Source organism: Heptranchias perlo, chromosome 2 (genome assembly GCF_035084215.1).
Source record: "Heptranchias perlo isolate sHepPer1 chromosome 2, sHepPer1.hap1, whole genome shotgun sequence".
In the NCBI taxonomy this organism is placed as follows: Eukaryota; Metazoa; Chordata; class Chondrichthyes; order Hexanchiformes; family Hexanchidae; genus Heptranchias; species Heptranchias perlo.
In genome coordinates, this window is record NC_090326.1 from 21,048,917 (window position 1) to 21,069,355 (window position 20,439).

At 45.0% G+C, this 20,439-nt stretch overlaps 1 protein-coding gene across 1 annotated transcript in view; it reads left to right on the top strand.

Annotated features, from left to right (window-relative positions):
• LOC137335711 (genetic suppressor element 1-like) overlaps positions 1-20,439 on the top strand; it is a 193,652-nt gene that overhangs the window by 148,727 nt on the left and 24,486 nt on the right. Inside the window, exons 9-11 of the mRNA XM_068001011.1 lie at positions 16,580-17,235; positions 19,455-19,567; positions 20,031-20,310. Coding sequence (XP_067857112.1) covers positions 16,580-17,235; positions 19,455-19,567; positions 20,031-20,310 — 1,049 coding nt within the window. The remainder of the gene's footprint in view (positions 1-16,579; positions 17,236-19,454; positions 19,568-20,030; positions 20,311-20,439) is intronic.

Genomic DNA, 20,439 nt, shown 5'->3' on the forward strand with positions numbered 1-20,439 from the left:
TCAGAGATCTAAACTGACTTGCTGGTTATAAATATAGACCTACAAGATAAAATTACTACTATCTATTTGCCAATTTGGAAAAGGAAATGAACTGAAAGTAAATCTTGAAAGTTTCAACAGTTTAATTAAACTTTACTTAATTAATCCTCATTATCTGGAAAATTAAATCTCATGTTTGTAACTAATCTTGGTTCATACACTATGGAATTAATTTTCCCTTGTGAAGCACAAATAGCTTTTGTAACTTGCAGCAAACTTAACAAAAAAAACAGTTCCCTTTGTCAGTGGGCTGATTTTCTAACAATGTTCTGACATTCTGATGGCACAGACAGTAATTCACTCCCATTTCAGCCACTGTTTTGCATTTTGACTCAAATGGTAAAAATTAAGCTACAGATTGCTTAACAAAGGCAATCAGACAATGTGTGTTCTTGTTAAATAATAGTGGTTGGTCACCAAAAGTTAAGTAATACACTGGTTGTTGCCATGGTATAGGAGCTGTTTGGTGCATTAAATTTTTTTTCCACCACGATAAGGCCAACTTTAAGTTGATTTTTTTTTCTAATTCTCTCCCCTGTGTACAGTTCCAGCGGCACCAATAGTTCTTCAATATCTTGTCCAAACGTCCATTTATTTGTTAGCTTGATTAGGGCTCAATAGCAAGAAAAAGAAATTGTATACCAACAAAAAAACCCCACAAATCTCATTCTCCCAGTGAGGAGCAATACTCGAGCGTTGGTGCTACGGTGTTGTAGCCCTATATCCAACCACACTTCATTTGAACGCAGGATTGGTGAGTTTACCCTACAATATCTATTAGTATCTCCACTGATATTCTCAAAATATACTCAAAGATAAACATATCACGCAATATATCCTTGGAAAATAAGAGTCTAAATGTGGTAGAGGAGCAGAGGGATCTGGGGGTACAGATACACAAATCACTAAAAGGAGTGACGCAGGTTAATAAGGCCATAAAAAAGCAAACAAAGCACTGGGGTTTATTTCTAGAGGGATAGAATTGAAAAGCAGAGAAGTTATGTAAAACTTGTATGGAACCTTGGTTAGACCACACTTGGAGTACTGTGACCAGTTCTGGTCTCTATATTATAAAAAGGATATAGAGGCACTGGAGAAAGTGCGAAAAAGATTTACTAGGATGATACCAGAACTGAGAGGTTATACCTATCAGGAAAGATTGAACAGACTGGGGCTCTTTTCTCTAGAAAAGAGAAGACTGAGGGGTGACCTGATAGAGGTCTTTAAGATTATGAAAGGGTTTGAAGAGTAGACATAGAGAAGATGTTTCCATTTGCAAGGGAGACCAGAACTAAGGTCCATAAATATAAGATAGTCATTAATAAATCCAATAGGGAATTCAGGTGAAACTTCTGTACCCAAAAAGTGGTTAGAATGTGGATACTCGCTACCAGAAGGAATAGTTGAGGCGACGAGCATAGATGCATTTAAGGGGAAGTTTGATAACAGGGGGAAAGGAATAGAATGATATGTTGATGGGGTTAGATGAAGAAGGGTGGGAGGAGGCTTCTGTGGAGCATAAACACCCACATGGACCTGTTGGGCTGAATGGCCTGTTTCTATGCTGTACAATCTATGAAAAAGAAATTTTGAAACTTAACCCATTAATGTGATTTTTGACAAGGTTTATTTCCAGCTATTTACTTGAGATTGGATTGTACTCTCTCGTTCCACTCTCTCCCAGTTGTCCTCCCCTCATTTTCATTCCTCCTCTCCCCTCATTCCGTCTCTACTTCTCTTATCTCAAAATCCTTCTCTCTCACACAGTCTCTAGCTCACTCTCTCATATTTCCTCTCCACCTGTCTCACGTTCTCTCTTCCCCTCTCTCATTCTCATTTCTTCCATCACTGCTTCTCATTTCTTCTATCCTAGCTTTTCTCGTTCCCTCCCTCCATAGCTCTTTCATTTCCTTTCTCCTTTCTCATTTCCTCTTCCTTTTTTTCTTGCATTCTCTCTCTCCTCTTGTTTCCTTTCTCCCTGTCTGTCTTGTTAATTATGTCTCTCACTTCCTCTTTCCTTGTCTCTCTCATTTCCTTTCTTGTCTCTCTCATACCCTCTTTCTTTTTCATTCCCTCTCTCGAACAGTTATCAATAGTGGCTCTTGGCCTCAAACCCAAGCCTCCATATTAAGCAACACCATCTGGCTCCTTTTCTGTGCAGAGGCCAGTATTATTGAAGGTTTGTGATTGTGGCAGCAGCAGCACCATTGTTATTCCCCCATTTGCTTCTTTGCTTGGCTCCAGACCAATTGATTATTTAGGAACTCAATGTATGCAGCAGCTGTCCCCCATCCACCCCTTTATTGGATATAGTGGTGCAGTCTGGCTAAAATTAGATGAATCAAAAATGATTCCACATATGAACTTGTCATGTGTCAGGTCCATTCTAGAATCATGGCTAGTTATGAATTGAAACTATAGCCTGTGCATGCTCATTTATAAATAGTCCTTGTTCAAGGTAAATGGTAGCCATGATGTGGAGATGCCGGTGATGGACTGGGGTTGACAATTGTAAACAATTTTACAACACCGAGTTATAGTCCAGCAATTTTATTTTAAATTCACAAGCTTTCGGAGGTTACCTCCTTCCTCAGGTTCACCTGAGGAAGGAGGTAACCTCCGAAAGCTTGTGAATTTAAAATAAAATTGCTGGACTATAACTTGATGTTGTAAAATTGTTTACAAAGGTAAATGGTGGTCAAGGATATTTGAAACTTCATCCCTGAATGATGCTTGGAAAAGTCCTTTTTTTCATCAGCTGTCATTGAACATGAGGAACATCTATAATAGTTTTGATAAACTGATAATATTTGTGATCCAACAACTTCAGTTCCAAAACCTGCTTCTTGCTCATAACCAGTTCACTCGATTGTCTTTGGAATTGAAAAGTCCCATTTTCCAAGTATGTCTCCTATTTTCCCAAAAGACAGATCCAATACACCCTGAGCTCCTGTTTTTGTACTTAAGAACTTCAGCCTATTCTAGCTTCTCTTCTTTCCCCTCAAAAAATAGCACTTTCCGATCAAAGATAATCTTCAGACAACAGAAGAAAAAGAACCATGAAGCTTCTCAACCTGAAGATTGCACACACGGTTGCATCATAAGAGCTCCATATTAACATAATTTTCTAGGGATGTTCTCAACTGTCTTAGGATTTCAAGTTACATAACTTATGCTCTTGTCTTATATCACACATGGGGCTGATTTTCACTTCGGGAAATCAGCGTTAACGGGGCAGTATGGACCTAAAAATGGCTTGGCAGTCTTACTGCCCCGCTGACCGCTGTAACCTTCACAGAAGCCTAACACGGGGTGGCCAAAGTATCTGCCTGAAAAAAGCAGTAGGCCTCTTTCCCATGTAGATCGGGGTCCTAATGATGTAGTTAGGACCCCGGTTACAATTTTAAGGGACACATGGGCGGAGCTTACGACGCGAACCCTCCGCCCATGTGTAGTGGCGTTCCAATCAGAAAATGAACAGAACAGTTTTAAAAACTGATTTCTTGTGGAACCGGATGGAGCTGGAATGCTTTACCTGCCTCCACAACAATACTGCGGGCCGCTTCTCGTCCAGCCTCAGCATCACGTTCTCCGCCCCCTCCGAGCATCTACCTATGGATAGCGATTAGCTGTGGGAAATTTGGCTGCTTTTTTTCCACTCCCTATCACGAAGGTGCTGAGGCCATTAGTTGTCCCTGGCTGAGACCAGCTATCACAGCTGTGGGGCTCAGTATGACACCAGAGGCAGTGCATTCACCCACTAAGCTTTTGATGGAGCTTATAAGTCAATTTTATGCACAGAGATTTTAGGGAATTAATAGCTCAGCAAAAAAAATGAGCGAAATTAACACAAGTTTCCATCTTGCTTTTGATTCGTCAAACTCCTGCACGGTCATAGAATGATCTCCATTGAATCGTGCTTTCAAAGTGTGGTAAGTTTCTTGAACGCCATTACAACATTGTGACAGCAGGGATAATGGAACACGTACTGTTGGTTTTGAAAGGAAGATTGGGCTCGATATTAACGCGGAGACGGGATCTGAGCGGCGGGGGGGGCGCCGATAGCAGGCAACAAACGGGCAAGATCGTGGAGCGTGTGGGAATATCCGATTTCAACAGGGATGCCTCATTATCATTTAACTTCCGGGTTTTGCGACTCCACTGCGTGTGAGCAGGAATGATGCGCACCCGCATGACGCTATTTCACCTCAACTATTTAAAGGCCCAGTTCACAAATTCAATGGAGGAGGAGGTTTGGAGTTTTATGTATTGTGTTTAATCTTTAGTTAAGTGGAAGGAGAAGAATTAAAGCAAGGAGGGCAAAGACTGCGCCCACATTGAACGAGGTATGCCTAGACATATTGCTGGGTGCAGTAAGGGTCAGGAAGGAGGCCTTGTTTCTCAGCAATAGGAAAAAGAAACCTGCAGCCACTACAAAGGAGGTGTGGCTGGAGGTGGCCCAAGAGGTGAGCAGCAGGAGCATTATTATGAGGACATGGATCCAGTGCAGGAATCATTTTAATGACCTAACCAGGTCAGGAAAGAAGAGCAAAGTTGCATATTCACCTACATCCTGTCGTGCACCCCTTCTGTCTTGTCAAGCATACTCCATTCACATCACTCCTCACACCCACTTAAGTGTCAGTAGCACTCATCGTTCCGTTTCAATGCACTTCCTCACCTTCCCCTTCCTCCACCCACCACAGCCACTCACCCCAATCCTCATGTAATCTGATACCACCTCAGTCAGCTCACCCAATTCTCAGCACACGTTCTCAAATGATACTGTCAACATTTACCTCAAATGCATTCCAGTGCCAGTCGTGATGCATCTGTCTGATTGTGTCACCCTTACCGAATGCACTGCATCCATCGGATGCGCACATGCCTTACAGACACTCATAGGTCTGTCATGCCACCGTTGCAGGAGAAGAGAGCACAGAGATATTTGAATCATCGACAGCTACAGGTGAGGTGCCTGAAGATTGGAGGGTAGCAAATGTTGTGCCTTTGTTTAAGAAGGGTGGCAGGGAAAAGCCTGGGAACCACAGACCGGTGAGCCTGACATCTGTAGTGGGTAAGTTGTTAGAGGGTATTCTGAGAGACAGGATCTACAGGCATTTGGAGAGGCAGGGACTGATTAGGAACAGTCAGCATGGTTTTGTGAGTGGAAAATCATGTCTCATGAATTTGATTGAGTTTTTTGAAGGGGTAACCAAGAAGATAGATGAGGGCTGTGCAGTAGACGTGGTCTACATGGACTTCAGCAAAGCCTTTGACAAGGTACCGCATGGTAGATTGTTACATAAGGTTAAATCTCACGTGATCCAAGGTGAGGTAGCCAATTGGATACAAAATTGGATTGACGACAGAAGACGTGGTTGTAGAGGGTTGTTTTTCAAACTGGAGGCCTGTGACCAGCGGTGTGCCTCAGGGATCGGTGCTGGGTCCGCTGTTATTTGTTATTTATATTAATGATTTGGATGAGAATTTAGGAGGCATGGTTAGTAAGTTTGCAGATGACACCAAGATTGGTGGCATTGTGGACAGTGAAGAAGGTTATCTAGGATTGCAACGGGATCTTGATAAATTGGGCCAGTGGGCCGATGAATGGCAGATGGAGTTTAATTTGGATAAATGTGAGGTGATGCATTCTGGTAGATCGAATCGGGCCAGGACCTACTCCGTTAATGGTAGGGCGTTGGGGAAGAGTTATAGAACAAAGAGATCTAGGAGTACAGGTTCATAGCTCCTTGAAAGTGGAGTCACAGGTGGATAGGGTGGTGAAGAAGGCATTCGGCATGCTTGGTTTCATTGGTCAGAACATTGAATACAGGAGTTGGGATGTCTTGTTGAAGTTGTACAAGACATTAGTAAGGCCACACTTGGAATACTGTGTACAGTTCTGGTCACCCTATTATAGAAAGGATATTATTAAACTAGAAAGAGTGCAGAAAAGATTTACTAGGATGCTACTGGGACTTGATGGTTTGACTTATAGGGAGAGGTTGGATAGACTGAGACTTTTTTCCCTGGAGAGTAGGAGTTTTAGGGGTGATCTTATAGAAGTCTATAAAATAATGAGGGGCATAGATAAGGTAGATAGTCAAAATCTTTTCCCAAAGGTAGGGGAGTCTATAACGAGGGGGCATAGATTTAAGGTGAGAGGGGAGAGATACAAAAGGGTCCAGAGGGGCAATTTTTTCACTCAAAGGGTGGTGAGTGTCTGGAACGAGCTGCCAGAGGCAGTAGTAGAGGCGGGTACAATTTTGTCTTTTAAAAAGCATTTGGACAGTTAGATGGGTAAGATGGGTATAGAGGGATATGGGCCAAGTGCAGGCAATTGGGACTAGCTTAGTGGTATAAACTGGGCGACATGGACATGTTGGGCCGAAGGGCCTGTTTCCATGTTGTAAACTTCTTTGATTCTATGATTCTAATACAAGGGAGAGGGCAAGGACTGGAGGCGGACCCCCACAGATTTTGAAGTCACCAATGCGGAACACGAGGCTTTGGAGATAAGCGGCATCTCTGCCTCCCTCAGCAGCGGAGATGGCGAAACTGACAGTGGGTTAAATTCGATAACCCCCCCCGCCCGAATCTGGACGCGGAGGTGGCGGTGCGCGATTAACCTGCGCTCGGTCGTTCCGATGCAGGCAGTCTGTGAGATTTGTGCTGCCTGGTCATTTACCTGCTTCCAGCGTAAGCAGCCAGGCCTAGCTGCATTGTTCAGTGACTTGTCACCAGCAGGGGGGTGCCCAATATCATACAAGTGGCTAGCGCCATGTAAAGGCAGCCTGCACCTCTTATTTGCAAAATATAAGATACAGGTCCGCACGGAATCTGAACGGAGATCAGAAACCGCACACCTAAAACACAGATGCAGGTCCCGTCCCTATGTTTACAAACTCATGAGTTATGTTAAAACATTGAATAAAGATTGCGCACTACAAAATCCCGCATCCTCCAATCAGCACACCAGACCTCACCAGTCTACTGATCTGAGTTCATACCAGGTCTGCGAGAGAGCGTGCACCAAGATGCACTAGAGGCCTTGGTGCAAGAGGTGGACAGAAGGAGGAGCATCCTATATCCGCGGGGGGAGGGGGGGGCAAGAGGCCGTCCAGACATATGCACCCAAGGCAGTTGGGGGCAGCAGGGGACAAAGTCAATGCCAGGCACATAGCACCACGAACATGGATGCAGTGCAGGAAGAAGTTTAATGCTTTGACACGAACGGTCAAGGTGAGTGAGGTCAACTGTCAGGTGACATCTCCTACCAACCACACCACTAGCCGTATCCACTGCTCCACACACTACACCCCCCCATCACCCACATACCAACAAACTCTTTCAATCAGTTCTCAACTCTTCCAATCAGATGCTTCCTCTCACCCTCACACCTTACCACTGTTGCACACCGCACACCCTCAACTCACAGGTCACACACACCGGCAGCTATTCAACCATGACAGGCATATCACCCAAACATCCTGCAGGACACTCACCGACACATGTCTAGCTTTCTCGCAGGAGAAGGTGGCGCATAACAGGAGGCAGCAAGTGGCAGTGGCTCCATGGAAAATGAACCTGCTGTCCTCTCTCAGGATGACAGCTTTCCTATCCCACCCCTGCCATTCTGCCAGTGCCCTTGCTGTTGCTAGTCAGCTAGCCAGCCCACTCCCTGTAGAGTATTGAAACTTTATTATAAGAAGATAGGAACAAGAGTAGGCCATTTAGCCCCTCAAGCCTGTTCCGCCATTCAATGAGATGAGGGATTTAGATTCCTGGGACATTGGGACCGGTTCTGGGGAAGGTGGGACCTGTACAAGTGGGACGGGTTACAGCCGAGCAGGACCGGGACCAATGTCCTCGCGGGTGTGTTTGCTCGTGCTGTTGGTGAAGGTTTACACTAGAATGGCAGGGGGATGGGAACCTGAGCAGGGAGACAGAGAAGGGGGAAACAAGGATAGAAACAAAAGACAGAAAGGGAAAAAGCAATAATGGAAGGCAGAGAAAACAAGGGCAAAAAACAAATAGTGCCATAGTGCAAAATAATACTAAGGTGACTAACAATCTTAAGAAGACAAGTCTAAAGGCATTGTGTCTTAATGCGCGGAGCATTCCCAATAAGGTAGATGAATTAACAGCGCAGATAAATATTAACGGGTATGATATAGTTGCGATTACGGAGACATTGGCTGCAGGGTGACCAAGGATGGGAACTGAACATCCAGGGGTATTCAATATTTAGGAAGGACAGGCAAAAAGGGAAAGGAGGTGGGGTAGCGTTGTTAGCAAAGGAGGAAATCAATGCAATAGTGAGGAAGGATTTGGCTCGGAAAATCACAATGTGGAATCTGTATGGGTGGAACTAAGAAACACCAAGGGGCAGAATATATTGATGGCAGTTGTCTATAGGCCCCCAAACAGTAATGGAGATGTAGGGGAGGGCATTAAACAGGAAATTAGAGACGCGTGCAAGAAGGGTACAACTATAATCATGGGTGACTTTAATTTACATATAGATTGGTCAAACCAAATTAGCAATAATACTGTGGGGGAGGAATTCCTGGAGTGTGTACATGATGGATTTCTAGACCAACATGTTGAGGAACCAACTAGAGAACAGGCGATCCTAGACTGGGTTTTGTGCAATGAGAAAGGATTAATTAACAATCTAGTTGTGCGGGGTCCCTTAGGGAAGAGCGACCATAACATGATAGAATTCCTTATTAAAATGGAGAGTGAAGTAGTTGAATCCAAAACTAGGGTCCTGAATCTAAATAAAGGAAATTACGAAAGTATGAGGTGTGAGTTGGCTAGGATAGATTGGGGAACTTTACTAAAAGGGATGATGGTGGATAGGCAGTGGCTAATATTTAATGAACATGTGCAGGAATTGCAACCTGTCTGGCGCAAAAATAAAACAGGAAAGGTGGCTCAACCGTGGCTTACAAAAGAAATTAGGGATAGTATTAGATCCAAAGAGGAGACATAAAAAATTGCCAGAAAAAGCGGCAAGCCTGAGGATTGGGAGCAGTTTGGAATTCAGCAAAGGAGAACAAAGAGATTGATTAAGAGGGGAAAAATAGAGTATGAGAGTAAACTAGCAGGGAACATAAAAACTGACTGTAAAAGCTTCTATAAATATGTCAAGAGAAAAAGATTAGTGAAGACAAATGTAGGTTCCTTACAGTCAGAAATGGGGGAAATTATAATGGAGAACAAAGAAATGGCAGAACAATTGAACACATACTTTGGTTCTGTCTTCACAAAGGAGGACACAAATAACCTCCCGGAAATGTTAGGGAACCAAGGGTCTAGTGAGAGGGAGGAACTGAAGGAAATCAGTATTAGTAAAAAAATAGTGCTAGGGAAATTAATGGGGCTAAAGGCTGACAAATCCCCAGGGTCTGAAAATCTACATCCCAGAGTACTAAAGGAAGTGGCCCTGGAAATAGTGGATGCATTGGTGATCATCTTCCAAAATTCTATAGACTCTGGAACAGTTCCTACAGATTGGAGGGTGGCAAATGTAACCCCACTATTTAAAAAAGGAGGGAGAGAAAAAACAGGGAATTACAGACCAGTTAGCCTAACATCAGTAGTGGGGAAAATGCTAGAGTCTATTATAAAAGATGTGATAACAGAACACTTGGAAGACATTAATGGGATTGGACAAAGTCAGCATGGGTTTATGAAAGGGAAATCATGCTTAACAAATCTAGTGCAGTTTTTTGAGGATGTAACTAGTAGAATAGATAGGGGAGAACCAGTGGATGTGGTGTACTTGGATTTTAAGAAGGCTTTTGATAAGGTCCCACACAAGAGGTTAGTGTGCAAAATTAAAGCACATGGGATTGGGGGGAATATACTGGCATGGATTGAGAATTGGTTAACAGACAGGAAACAGAGAGTAGGAATAAACGGGTCTTTTTCCGGGTGGCAGGCGGTGACTAGTGGGGTACCGTGGGGATCAGTGCTTGGGCCCCAGCTATTCACAATATATATCAATGATTTGGATGAGGGAACTAAATGTAACATTTCCAAGTTTGCAGACGACACAAAGCTGGGGTGGAATATGAGCTGTGAGGAGGATGCAAAGAGGCTCCAGTGTGATTTAGACAAGTTGGGTGAGTGGGCAAGAACATGGCAGATGCAGTATAACATGGATAAATGTGAGGTTATCCACTTTGGTTGTAAAAAAAGAAAGACAGATTATTATCTGAATGGTGATAGATTGGGAAAAGGGGAGGTGCAATGAGACCTGGGTGTCCTTGTACACCAGTCTCTGAAAGCGAGCATTCAGGTGCAGCAAGCAGTTAGGAAGGCGAATGGTATGTTGGCCTTCATTGCAAGAGGATTTGAGTACAGGAGCAGGGATGTCCTACTGCAGTTGTACAGGGCCTTGGTGAGACCACATCTGGAGTATTGTGTGCAGTTTTGGTCTCCTTATCTGAGGAAGGATGTCCTTGCCATGGAGGGAGTACAATGAAGGTTTACCAGACTGATTCCTGGGATGGCAGGACTGACGTATGAGGAGAGATTGGGTCGACTAGGCCTATATTCATTAGAGTTTAGAAGAATGAGAGCTGATCTCATCGAAACATATAAAATTCTAACAGGACTAGACAGACTAGATGCAGGGAGGATGTTCCCGATGGCTGGGGAGTCCAAAACCAGGGGTCACAGTCTCAGGATATGGGGTATGCCATTTAGAACCGAGATGAGGAGAAATTTCTTCACTCAGAGGGTGTAGAATTCTCTACCACAGAAGGCAGTGGAGGCCAAGTCATTAAATATATTCAAGAAGGAGATAGATATATTTCTTAATGCTGAAGGGATCATGAGATATGGGGAAAAAGCAGGAACAGGGTACTGAATTAGACGATCAGCCATGATCATTTTGAATGGCGGAGCAGGCCCGAAGGGCCAAATGGCCTACTCTTGCTCCTATTTTTTATGATTCTATGAGATCATGGTTGACATGTGACCTGACTCCATATACCTGCCTTAGCCCCATATCCCTTAATGCCATTGGTTAACAAAAATCTGTCAATCTCAGATTTAAAATTAACAATTGAGCTAGCATCAACTGCTGTTTACAGAAGAGCGTTCCAAACTTCTACCACCCTTTGCATGTAGGTTATGTCCGCTCGTCCCAGTATTCAAGTATAGGAGACCTCCAAAAACAGTTACAAATACATCAGCAGCCAGAAGCAATAATCCAGAAACTAACCTGCAAATCCTGCATGATCCCTTTAAATAGCGCTGGTGGGTGGGGTGCTCCATGCTGTTTACGACCTGTTAAGCTGTGTGAGGTTAAGACGTGCGTTGGCTAGAGTGTTGAATTCCAAAATTGTATCTGTCCCTTTAAATCAGTGTTGCACACTGATCTATTACATATTCTCACTTTTACATGCTTACATGCTGCCGGTGTTCGTTATCTGCGTGTGCGCAAACGCCTTTACCAAGATGGCGTCCAGCACATGTCACACTAGAAGCGTGTGCGCGCATTCTGGATGCCATTTTGGATCTTTAGGAAACCGCGTAGCACCTACAAAACAGGCGCAACGCGGCCCAATTTATAGCCCATAGTGCTTTGCTGCAGGGTGACAGAATTAATCTCTCAGACCCACATCTCCTACAAGACAAAGTCACCTTGACTTGACTTCAGCACTCAATGAAATATGATCACCCAAATCACATGCATTTCAACATTTGTACAATCCCATCACGAAATCATATTCGTCTCTTCTCTCCTCCAGGGCCATCACTCGAAGAACAGGAGCTCCTGCCCAGAGATGATGAGGATTCCTCAGAGGAGCTCTTTCCTGCTGAGGGTGCACCATCTCAGGACACCTGTGTGCCAGGCACCAGTACAGATACGAGCACTTCGGTGGGTCCTGTTAGAGAGTTAGGTGGGATGTCACCAGGTGAATCACACTTCATGTGAGCATGAGCAGAGAGTGGTGGTAAGGACAGCTGTGGAGGGTCCGGGTCAGAGAGCGCAGTCCACTCCAAGCTCTGCTCAACTGGACACAGATGCTGAACCCAGGAGGCCATCAATGAAAAGGAGAATGATAGAGGGTCAGCAGCAACTGTGGGAGGTACTGGTAGTCCTGTCAGGCACACTGTCCACAATGTCCCAGAGGATGGAGGAGTCCAGCTCAAACATTTGTTTGACCTCCTCTGTGGAACTTGAATCACGGCGCACTGATCGGTCCCTGCAGGCCCAGACGACGGCCGTGCAAACGTTGAATGCCAACATGTCTACCGCCTTACACAGGTTGACAGATTAGATGTGGGCTTTCAAGACGTCACTGATCACCCCTAAGCTGTTCTCCCGCAGAGAGGCAGGAGTGATGTGCTGCTGGTCCAGGAGAGGGACAACAGCGATAGGGGAGCTGAAAGTGCAAACTCCTCTCATCCTTTGCCCCCACCCTGAACCAGTACCTGACATGCTGCCTCCTCTCCACTGCGCTCTCTGACCCGGACTCTCCACAGCTGTCCCTGCCACCACTCTCTGCTCGTGCTCACATGAAGTGTGATTCACCTGGTGACATCCCACCTAACTCTCTAACAGGACACACCGAAGTGCTCGTATCTGTACTGGTGCCTGGCACACAGGTGTCCTGTGACGGTGCACCCTCAGCAGGAAAGAGCTCCTCTGAGGAATCCTCATGATCTCTGGGCAGGGGTTCCTGTTCTTCGAGTGATGGCCCTGGAGGAGAGAAGAGACGAATATGATTTCGTGATGGGATTGTACAAATGTTGAAATGCATGTGATTTGGGTGATCATATTTCATTGAGTGCTGAAGTCAAGTCAAGGTGACTTTGTCTTGTAGGAGATGTGGGTCTGAGAGATTAATTCTGTCACCCTGCAGCAAAGCACTATGGGCCATAAATTGGGCCGCGTTGCGCCTGTTTTGTAGGCGCTAAACGGCTTCCTAAAGATCCAAAATGGCATCCGGAATGCGCGCGCCCACTTCTAGCGTGACATGTGCTGGACGCCATCTTGTTAAAGGCGTTTGCGCACACACAGATAACGAACGCCGGCAGCATGTAAAGTGAGAATATGCAGTAGTTCAGTGCGCAACACTGATTTAAAGGGGTATTTACGATTTTGGAACTCAACACTCCAGCCAACGCACGTCTTAGCCTCGCACAGCTGAACAGGTGGTAAACAGCATGGCGCGCCCCACCCCACCAGAGCTATTTAAAGGGATCATGCAGGATTTGCAGGTTAGTTTGTGGATTATTGCTTCTGGCTGCTGATGTATTTGTAACTGTTTTTGGCCCAGTCTGCCCCTGCACAGGTGCAGGAGGAGCAGTCTTTGGTAGGGTCCTCACCGGCTCCAACACCCAGAGGTCGTCCGCCGTGAGCACCTCAAAAGTCAGAGCAGGTATTAGAGCAGCCTGTCCCTACCTCTGCAGAAGCCGCAGGGGTTGCACCATGTAGAGAATCATAACATTTTGCAGGACAGAAGAAGGCCATTCAGCCCATTGTGCCAGTGGTGGCTCTTTGAAAGAGCTATTTACTTGGTCCCATAATCCTATCCTTTCCCATTTTTGTTTTTGAAATATTTATTCACTTTCCTTTTAAAAGCTATTGTGGATTTTGCTTTCACCCCTGTTTTTTGTATGGCATCTTATATCCTAATAACCCTCAGTGTAAAAAAAATTCTCCTGACTTCTCCCTTCTATCTTCTGGTGACGATCTTAAATTTATGCCTTCCAAGTTACCTACTCACCATCCACTGGAAATAGTTTTTTCCCTATTTACCTCATCAAACCTTCCATAATTTTGAACATGTCTAGCACATCTCCTCTTGACTTTCCCTGCTGTAAAGAACAGACCTAGTTTTTCTAATCTTTCCTTATAACTATAGCCTATGGTGGTACAATCATCTTAGTGAATATTTTTTGCACCCCTCAATGGCCTTGACATCCTTTCTAAAGTTGAGTGCCCAAAGTGGAGACAATAGTGATGATTTTCCTCTGCTTTGTGTCCGGGAATGAAAAGCAGCGGAAAATAGCTGGAGACCTGGGATGCCAGCTCTCTGCCCCCTTTGCATTATTCATGTACTTCCTGAGGGGGGGGACATAGTGCCTGCATCTGGAAGAAGTACAAGTATTGAAAGAAATTAAAATGAGACAGGAGTTATTTCACCACACCCCCTGCCTCATTTTTCAGGGTTTCCACTTTGTGGATGTCCAATCTGTGGTGCACCCACAGCAAGTGTGCTTTAGCTCTTGCACTTAAGCTCCTGTAGAAGTGTTGGAGAGAGAAAAAGAAAAGCTTTATAGTTCACCAGGGTATGCACATGGGTGTTTCCGAAAATTTGTTAATATATTTAATTTATTAAGTCACCTTAAATTTATTACTTTGCACCACTTTCCCGTGCTCCCCATTCTTGAATGCTGAGTATCAACTCTGCTTTCCATTTGTTTGGTGCTGAATGTGAATACATGGAATTGACTGACATCAGTTGGTGGATGTGGAACGAGTGGATGGATGGTTACAGGACTGCTTATGTAAGGGGCGGGGGATGTTATACTTACTTTGGTCCAGTGTGAGTGACTAACTGAACCTTCGAGGCATCCCTGGCATCTCAAGCAGCAATGTGATCGGCTGCTTTGGGAGCCCCATCTTCCTCTTCCTCTTCCTCGGTATTGGAATCCTTGTCAGATGAGGTGTGTTGAGCCGCTTGTTCCTCCTGCACCTCGTCCTCGCTGCTGCGTTATGTTGTGCAGAACGCAGCACACCATGATTATCCTGGAGACCCTCACTGGTGAGCACTGAAGGGCGTCTCCAGACCTGTCCAGGCACCTGAAACACAACTTGAGCGTGCCGATGACTTGCTCAATGACACATCTGGTTATCATATGGCTCGTGTTGTTCATCGGTGGGGTTCCTCAGAGGTGCCATCAGCCAGGTTTGAAAGGGGTATCCTTTGTCGCCTAGCAGCCACTACTTAAGAGTGGTTCCAGGTCTGAACATGTTGGATGTTGGACTGTCGCAGTATGAAAGCATCACGGCAGCTCCCAGGGAATCTGGCGCAGACCTGCATGAACCTTTTCTTGTGGTTGCACACCAGCTGAGCATTGATGGAATGAAATCCCTTGTGGTTGATAAATGCTCCTGTTTGATTTGGTGGTGCTCGGATTGCCACATGTGTGCAGTCAGTGACACCCTGAACCTGTGGGAAGCCAGCCAGAGACGCGAATCTGAGTTCCCGCTCACTCTGGCTATTGTCATCGCAGGGGAAGTTTATATACCTCCCAGCTCTGGCACACAATCCATCCGTTATCTGCCTTATGTATTTATGTGCAGCCAACTGCAAGACCCTCTATGTCTCCGGTAGAGCCGTGGAAGGAACCGGAGGCAAAGAAATTGGGGGCAGTGGTGACTTTAACAGCCACTGGTAATGTGTGGCCACCAGGTCCAGCAGGCACCGGGGGTCTTCTCTTAGGAGGCTGCAAATGTCTGGAACCACCTGACAATCTCGGCCTTCAGAAGCACTGCTCCTCTGACAGGTCAAGGAAGCTGAGCCTCTGTCTGTAGACCCTGATAGGTGGGTGGTGCCTTCTGCGACCTCGACCCCTCTGTTGCTCCCTTCTCTGCTGGCCACCTGTAGCTCCCTCCACAGCATGACCTTGCTGCTGATGATGCTCATTCCCTTCCTCGTCCGAAGTCCAATCAAAAGCAGCCATTGGACCACCCATCATGATGTTCTCTGTGTGAACACCTCCAAATAAGTCTCTCACAACAAGTACTCACTCCAAACCGTTTCTCAGAGGGAACTGAGAATGCAACTGTGAGCACTGAGTCTTTATTTAGATTGAGCCTCCTGACCTTTAACCACCCCAATAAAGTGCTGCTCAGTCTTGCCTCGGTTTCACTGCCAAGTTTCCCGACCCTGGGACACCCGTACAGCACCTCCTAATTCCAAATTGGGCTCCCATTCGCATTATAGGAGCCCGATTTAAATATATTAATGACCGACCCACCTCTCCACGGTGGGATTCTCGGATGCCCCGTTATCCGCCGCTGTTAAAACGGAAACGAGCGTGTGCACAGCGGGTTATTGTCGCGTTTCCCGCATTTGACCGTTTAACCACTCTCCCGTCCGTTGTGGGGAGGGGTGGGGGGAGTTAATATCGAGGCCATTGTCTTTTTTTAAAACATTTTACAAAAGTCTAATTGTTTTGAGCTCCAGCATTAACTTAAAATTGCTTATTTTTCCATTGCTAATATATTGAAATAAAACACTTCCAAAAGAAAAATGACTTCCAAAAGAGTAACTACATGTACAATTTTTAAAACGACTTTGGTTGAAATGGTTCAAAACTGAGCTCTGGTAAACATCATTACTGGGCAAAAAAACAAGAGTGATAATCAAAAATAAATTTAAATGTACAGTTTGTGTTAGCAAATAATCTGTTGAAGATATTGCATCTGTGGAGAGTTTTCATGTAAGCAATACCAAATAAAACTGTTAGTAATTTCTTAAAACCTACATTTTTGTTGCAGAGTTATCCCTGAAGATGAAAAGCAGGACTGGCCACTACGCTTAAGAGCTCCTCCCCCTCTCATCTCACCACAGCATCCTTTGAGAGATTCCTCCCCTCTGCCGAGACCCTTTCTATCGGCTCATGCGCTTCAACCAGCTCAAGCACTTAACTACAGCAATAACTGCTCCAGGATCAACCATGATGCACAGAGGGACCCAGAAAGACTTCACAACAATAATCTGAGAAATAATGCTTTCAACAAGACCACTGGAGAACACTTTAACCCAGAACTTCCTAAATCTTGCACTGATAAAGATGTGAGTGTAATTAAGAAATCTGGAATGCCAAGTTTAAAAACTGACACGGTGCCACACTTGAAGGGCCAGGCTTCGAATCATCGATCCATAAAAGATTTCAACAGTGACTTCAAACATCAAATTGCAGATAGTCGCCTTGAAGAGCTACAGAAAGAATGTTTGGACCTGTCTGCCACCTCTGGAGCAACAGATCTGAGTCTGAAAAACAGAAAGAGTTCTCTAGTGCCCAATACGTCTATGCTTCATAGCAATGATGGCTCTGTCAGCATCACGTACAACGAGGAGCTGCCAGCCCAGAGACCTGTTGTCAGCAAGTTAGATCTGGCAGAAAAGAATCTGAAGGAAGCCAGGATGAATGGTATGACATTTGTATGGTGGTAAACTTGCCCCATATTTAAGCACAGCCTCCTCCACCCCATTAATTCAGTTTGCACCTCAGTCCTATTTCTACAGTTTTGTAATTGTAAATGACCACTGCTGTCTCTCTCTAATTTGGATATAGTAAAGGGCTTGGCTGCCTTAAATAGCATAAATTTGTGTGCCAGTTTCCAGGGTGTAGTAATTTTAGTGCAACATATTTGAAGGTCGGAAAGCCAGCACAAAAATTAAAAATGATTAAGTTAAGATATCTTTGAAAATGTCCTTCTCCTTAACTTCAAACATAGGAAGAAAGAAAAAGAAAAACTTCCTTTTATACGATACCTTATATGTCCTAAAGTGCAAAATAGCCAATGAATTACAGTGAAACCTGTATAAACGGACACTCCCAAAAAACGGACACCTGCAAAAAATGGGGACTTATTGACAGTCCCAAATAACTTACATTGTAAAATTACAAGAGGCACTCTGAAACCACGGCCACTCGCAAATTATGAACTACAGACAGCCTTCAATGTACCAAGCCCATTTACACCTTAAATACAGCCTGATGTCACACTTTAAAATGTTCAAAGTACGTACTGTATCTGAGTCTGAGGATCGTGATGACTGATGGATTGTTACTGGATTCCTTTCTGTCCCTGCGGTATCTGTGGTTTGAATCACCCCTGCAGCCCCTGTTCCTGCGGTATCTGTGGTTTGAATTCCCCCTGCGGCCCCTGTCCCTGTCTGTATCGGGGTTTGAATTCCCCCTGCAGCCCCTATCCCTGCCTGTAACGGGGTTTGAATTCCCCCTGCAGCCCCTGTCCCTGTCTGTATCGGGGTTTGAATCCCCCCTGCAGCCCCTGTCCCTGCCTGTAACAGGGTTTGAATTCCCCCTGCAGCCCCTGTCCCTGTCTGTATCGGGGTTTGAATCCCCCCTGCAGCCCCTGTCCCTGCCTGTAACGGGGTTTGAATTCCCCCTGCGGCCCCTGAGCCTGCCTGTATCCAGGGTTTGAATCCCCCCTGCAGCCCCTGTCCCTGTCTGTATCGGGGTTTGAATCCCCCCTGCAGCCCCTGTCCCTGCCTGTATCGGGGTTTGAATCCCCTTTGCAGCCCCTGTGCCTGCCTGTATCGGGGTTTGAATCCCCTCTGCAGCCCCTGTGCCTGCCTGTATCGGGGTTTGAATACCCCCACAGCCCCTGTCAGTACATACAATGGCTATTTTGAAAATAAGGACACATGCTGATGCCAGTCCCTTAGGTGTTCGTAATTCATAGGTTTCACTGCACTTCAGAATTACAGTCACTCTTGTTACGTAGGCAACTGCGGCAGTCAGTTTGCACAGCAATGTCCCAAAAAAAGCAACAATATAAATGGCCAGTTTGGTGGTGTTGGTTGAGGGAGAACACCCTTGCTGTTGGCTAGGGCACCGGGGTGAGCTCCCCTACTGCTCTTCGAATAGTGCCATGAGATTTTTTAAGTCCATCTGAAAAGGCAGATGGAGCCTCGGTTTAACATCTCGTCTGAATGACAGTACCTCAACAATGCAGCACTCACTCAATACTGCACTAAAATCTCAGCCTAGATTACGTGTTCAAATCCTGGAGTGGAGCTTGAACCCGCAACCTTCAGGCTAGAGTACTATCACTGAGCCAAGCTGACACTTCCTGGTCGCACCAGCCCAACCTCCTTCTTGACATCAGTCCACCAGGGAAGCGGATGGAACTACCACCTTTCCCATTCCCACCCCTGTCCCCAGCAGGAAATCCCAAGGAGCCATTGGGGTAGAGACCCAGTGTTTCTGGGTCCCGCCTATTTTCCTCCTCCGCTTGTCCTCTTCCGTTAGTTTTATGCCAGATCTCTGCCTCAAACTCAGATTTTGGGTCCAATGTGCATGAGGATACATGTCAGAAAGTCGGTGAGTGAAACGAAATAACATAAGCTGCATTGACTGAACCATTTAACTCATGAGTGTGACAGATGTAAACAAGCTGTTTTGGGCTGTGTCAGAATGATGTAACTATAGTGAATAAATTGAAAGGATTGAGTGCTGCTTGCTCTACTTTGCTTTTTCTTAATTTACACCTTTTCATAATTTGATGCAGAAGTGTTACAATAGAGGTTGAATGCATAAGACTGAAATTTATGATTTTGTTTTGGTGATACACATACTTTTTATGATGCACTTATTTCTCTTTATTGATTTCCACTTCTCAGGACAGCATTCTGGTCGTAGTTCTTCAGATGGCGAAGTCTGCAAGGGAGAGATAAGAGAAAGGATACACAGACTGACAGAGCGACCTCCTCTCAAGCTAGATGACACTCCTAGGGTAGGTGCACAGAAATTTCATATAAGTGGTAATCCTTTGTGATTGCTCAAATCAACATGTTCACGGTGTAACTGGGCTTAACGCAATTATTTGTAGATGTTTCTTGAGATTCTGACATTAAGGGGGGAATTTTATCCCCCAGGGTCGGTTATGTAGTGCTGACTAATTCACCTGTGTGTTACATGGTTGAATTACATGTGTTACATGGTTGAATTTTATGTCCCACATGATTGAAATACATGTGTCACATAGTTGAAGTACAAGAAAAGACTAGCAGGCTTATTCATTAATGCTCATTCTATGTAGCCAGATAGATATTAGTGGCTCACCACCACCTTCTCAAGGGCAATTAGGGATGGGCAATAAATGCTGGCCTTGCCAGCGACGCCCACATCCCATGAACGAATAAAAAAAAAAGTTAATTTAAAATGATTTCTGTTATCTACTTCACGTCCCATCACAGAAACTACTGTTCCTTGGAGCAGTGGGTCTGACCACTCAGAGCAAAAAAGAAGAAGTCAAACAACAGAAGATGAGAAAGCGGCGCAGGATGCTGAGAGAACGCAGCCCGTCCCCACTTTGTTTAAAGAAGAAAAGACGCTCCCCTCTTCCTCTTCCTCCTCCTCGAGTCCGTTCTATCAGCCACTCTCCAGATGAACTGAACAAGGCAACTGATTTTGAGGAAAAGAAACAATTTCTTGCACTCTTCGACTTAAAGCACTTGACTGCAGCACAGAGGAAAGGTTGGTGAACACTCTTAAAGTGACATCACAGCTTCTGCAAATGAGAGTTAATAGCCCAGGATAGATAGGATTGAACAATAAATGGAAAATACAATGTGTTTTTTTTTATGTTCACAATTTTTTCAAGTC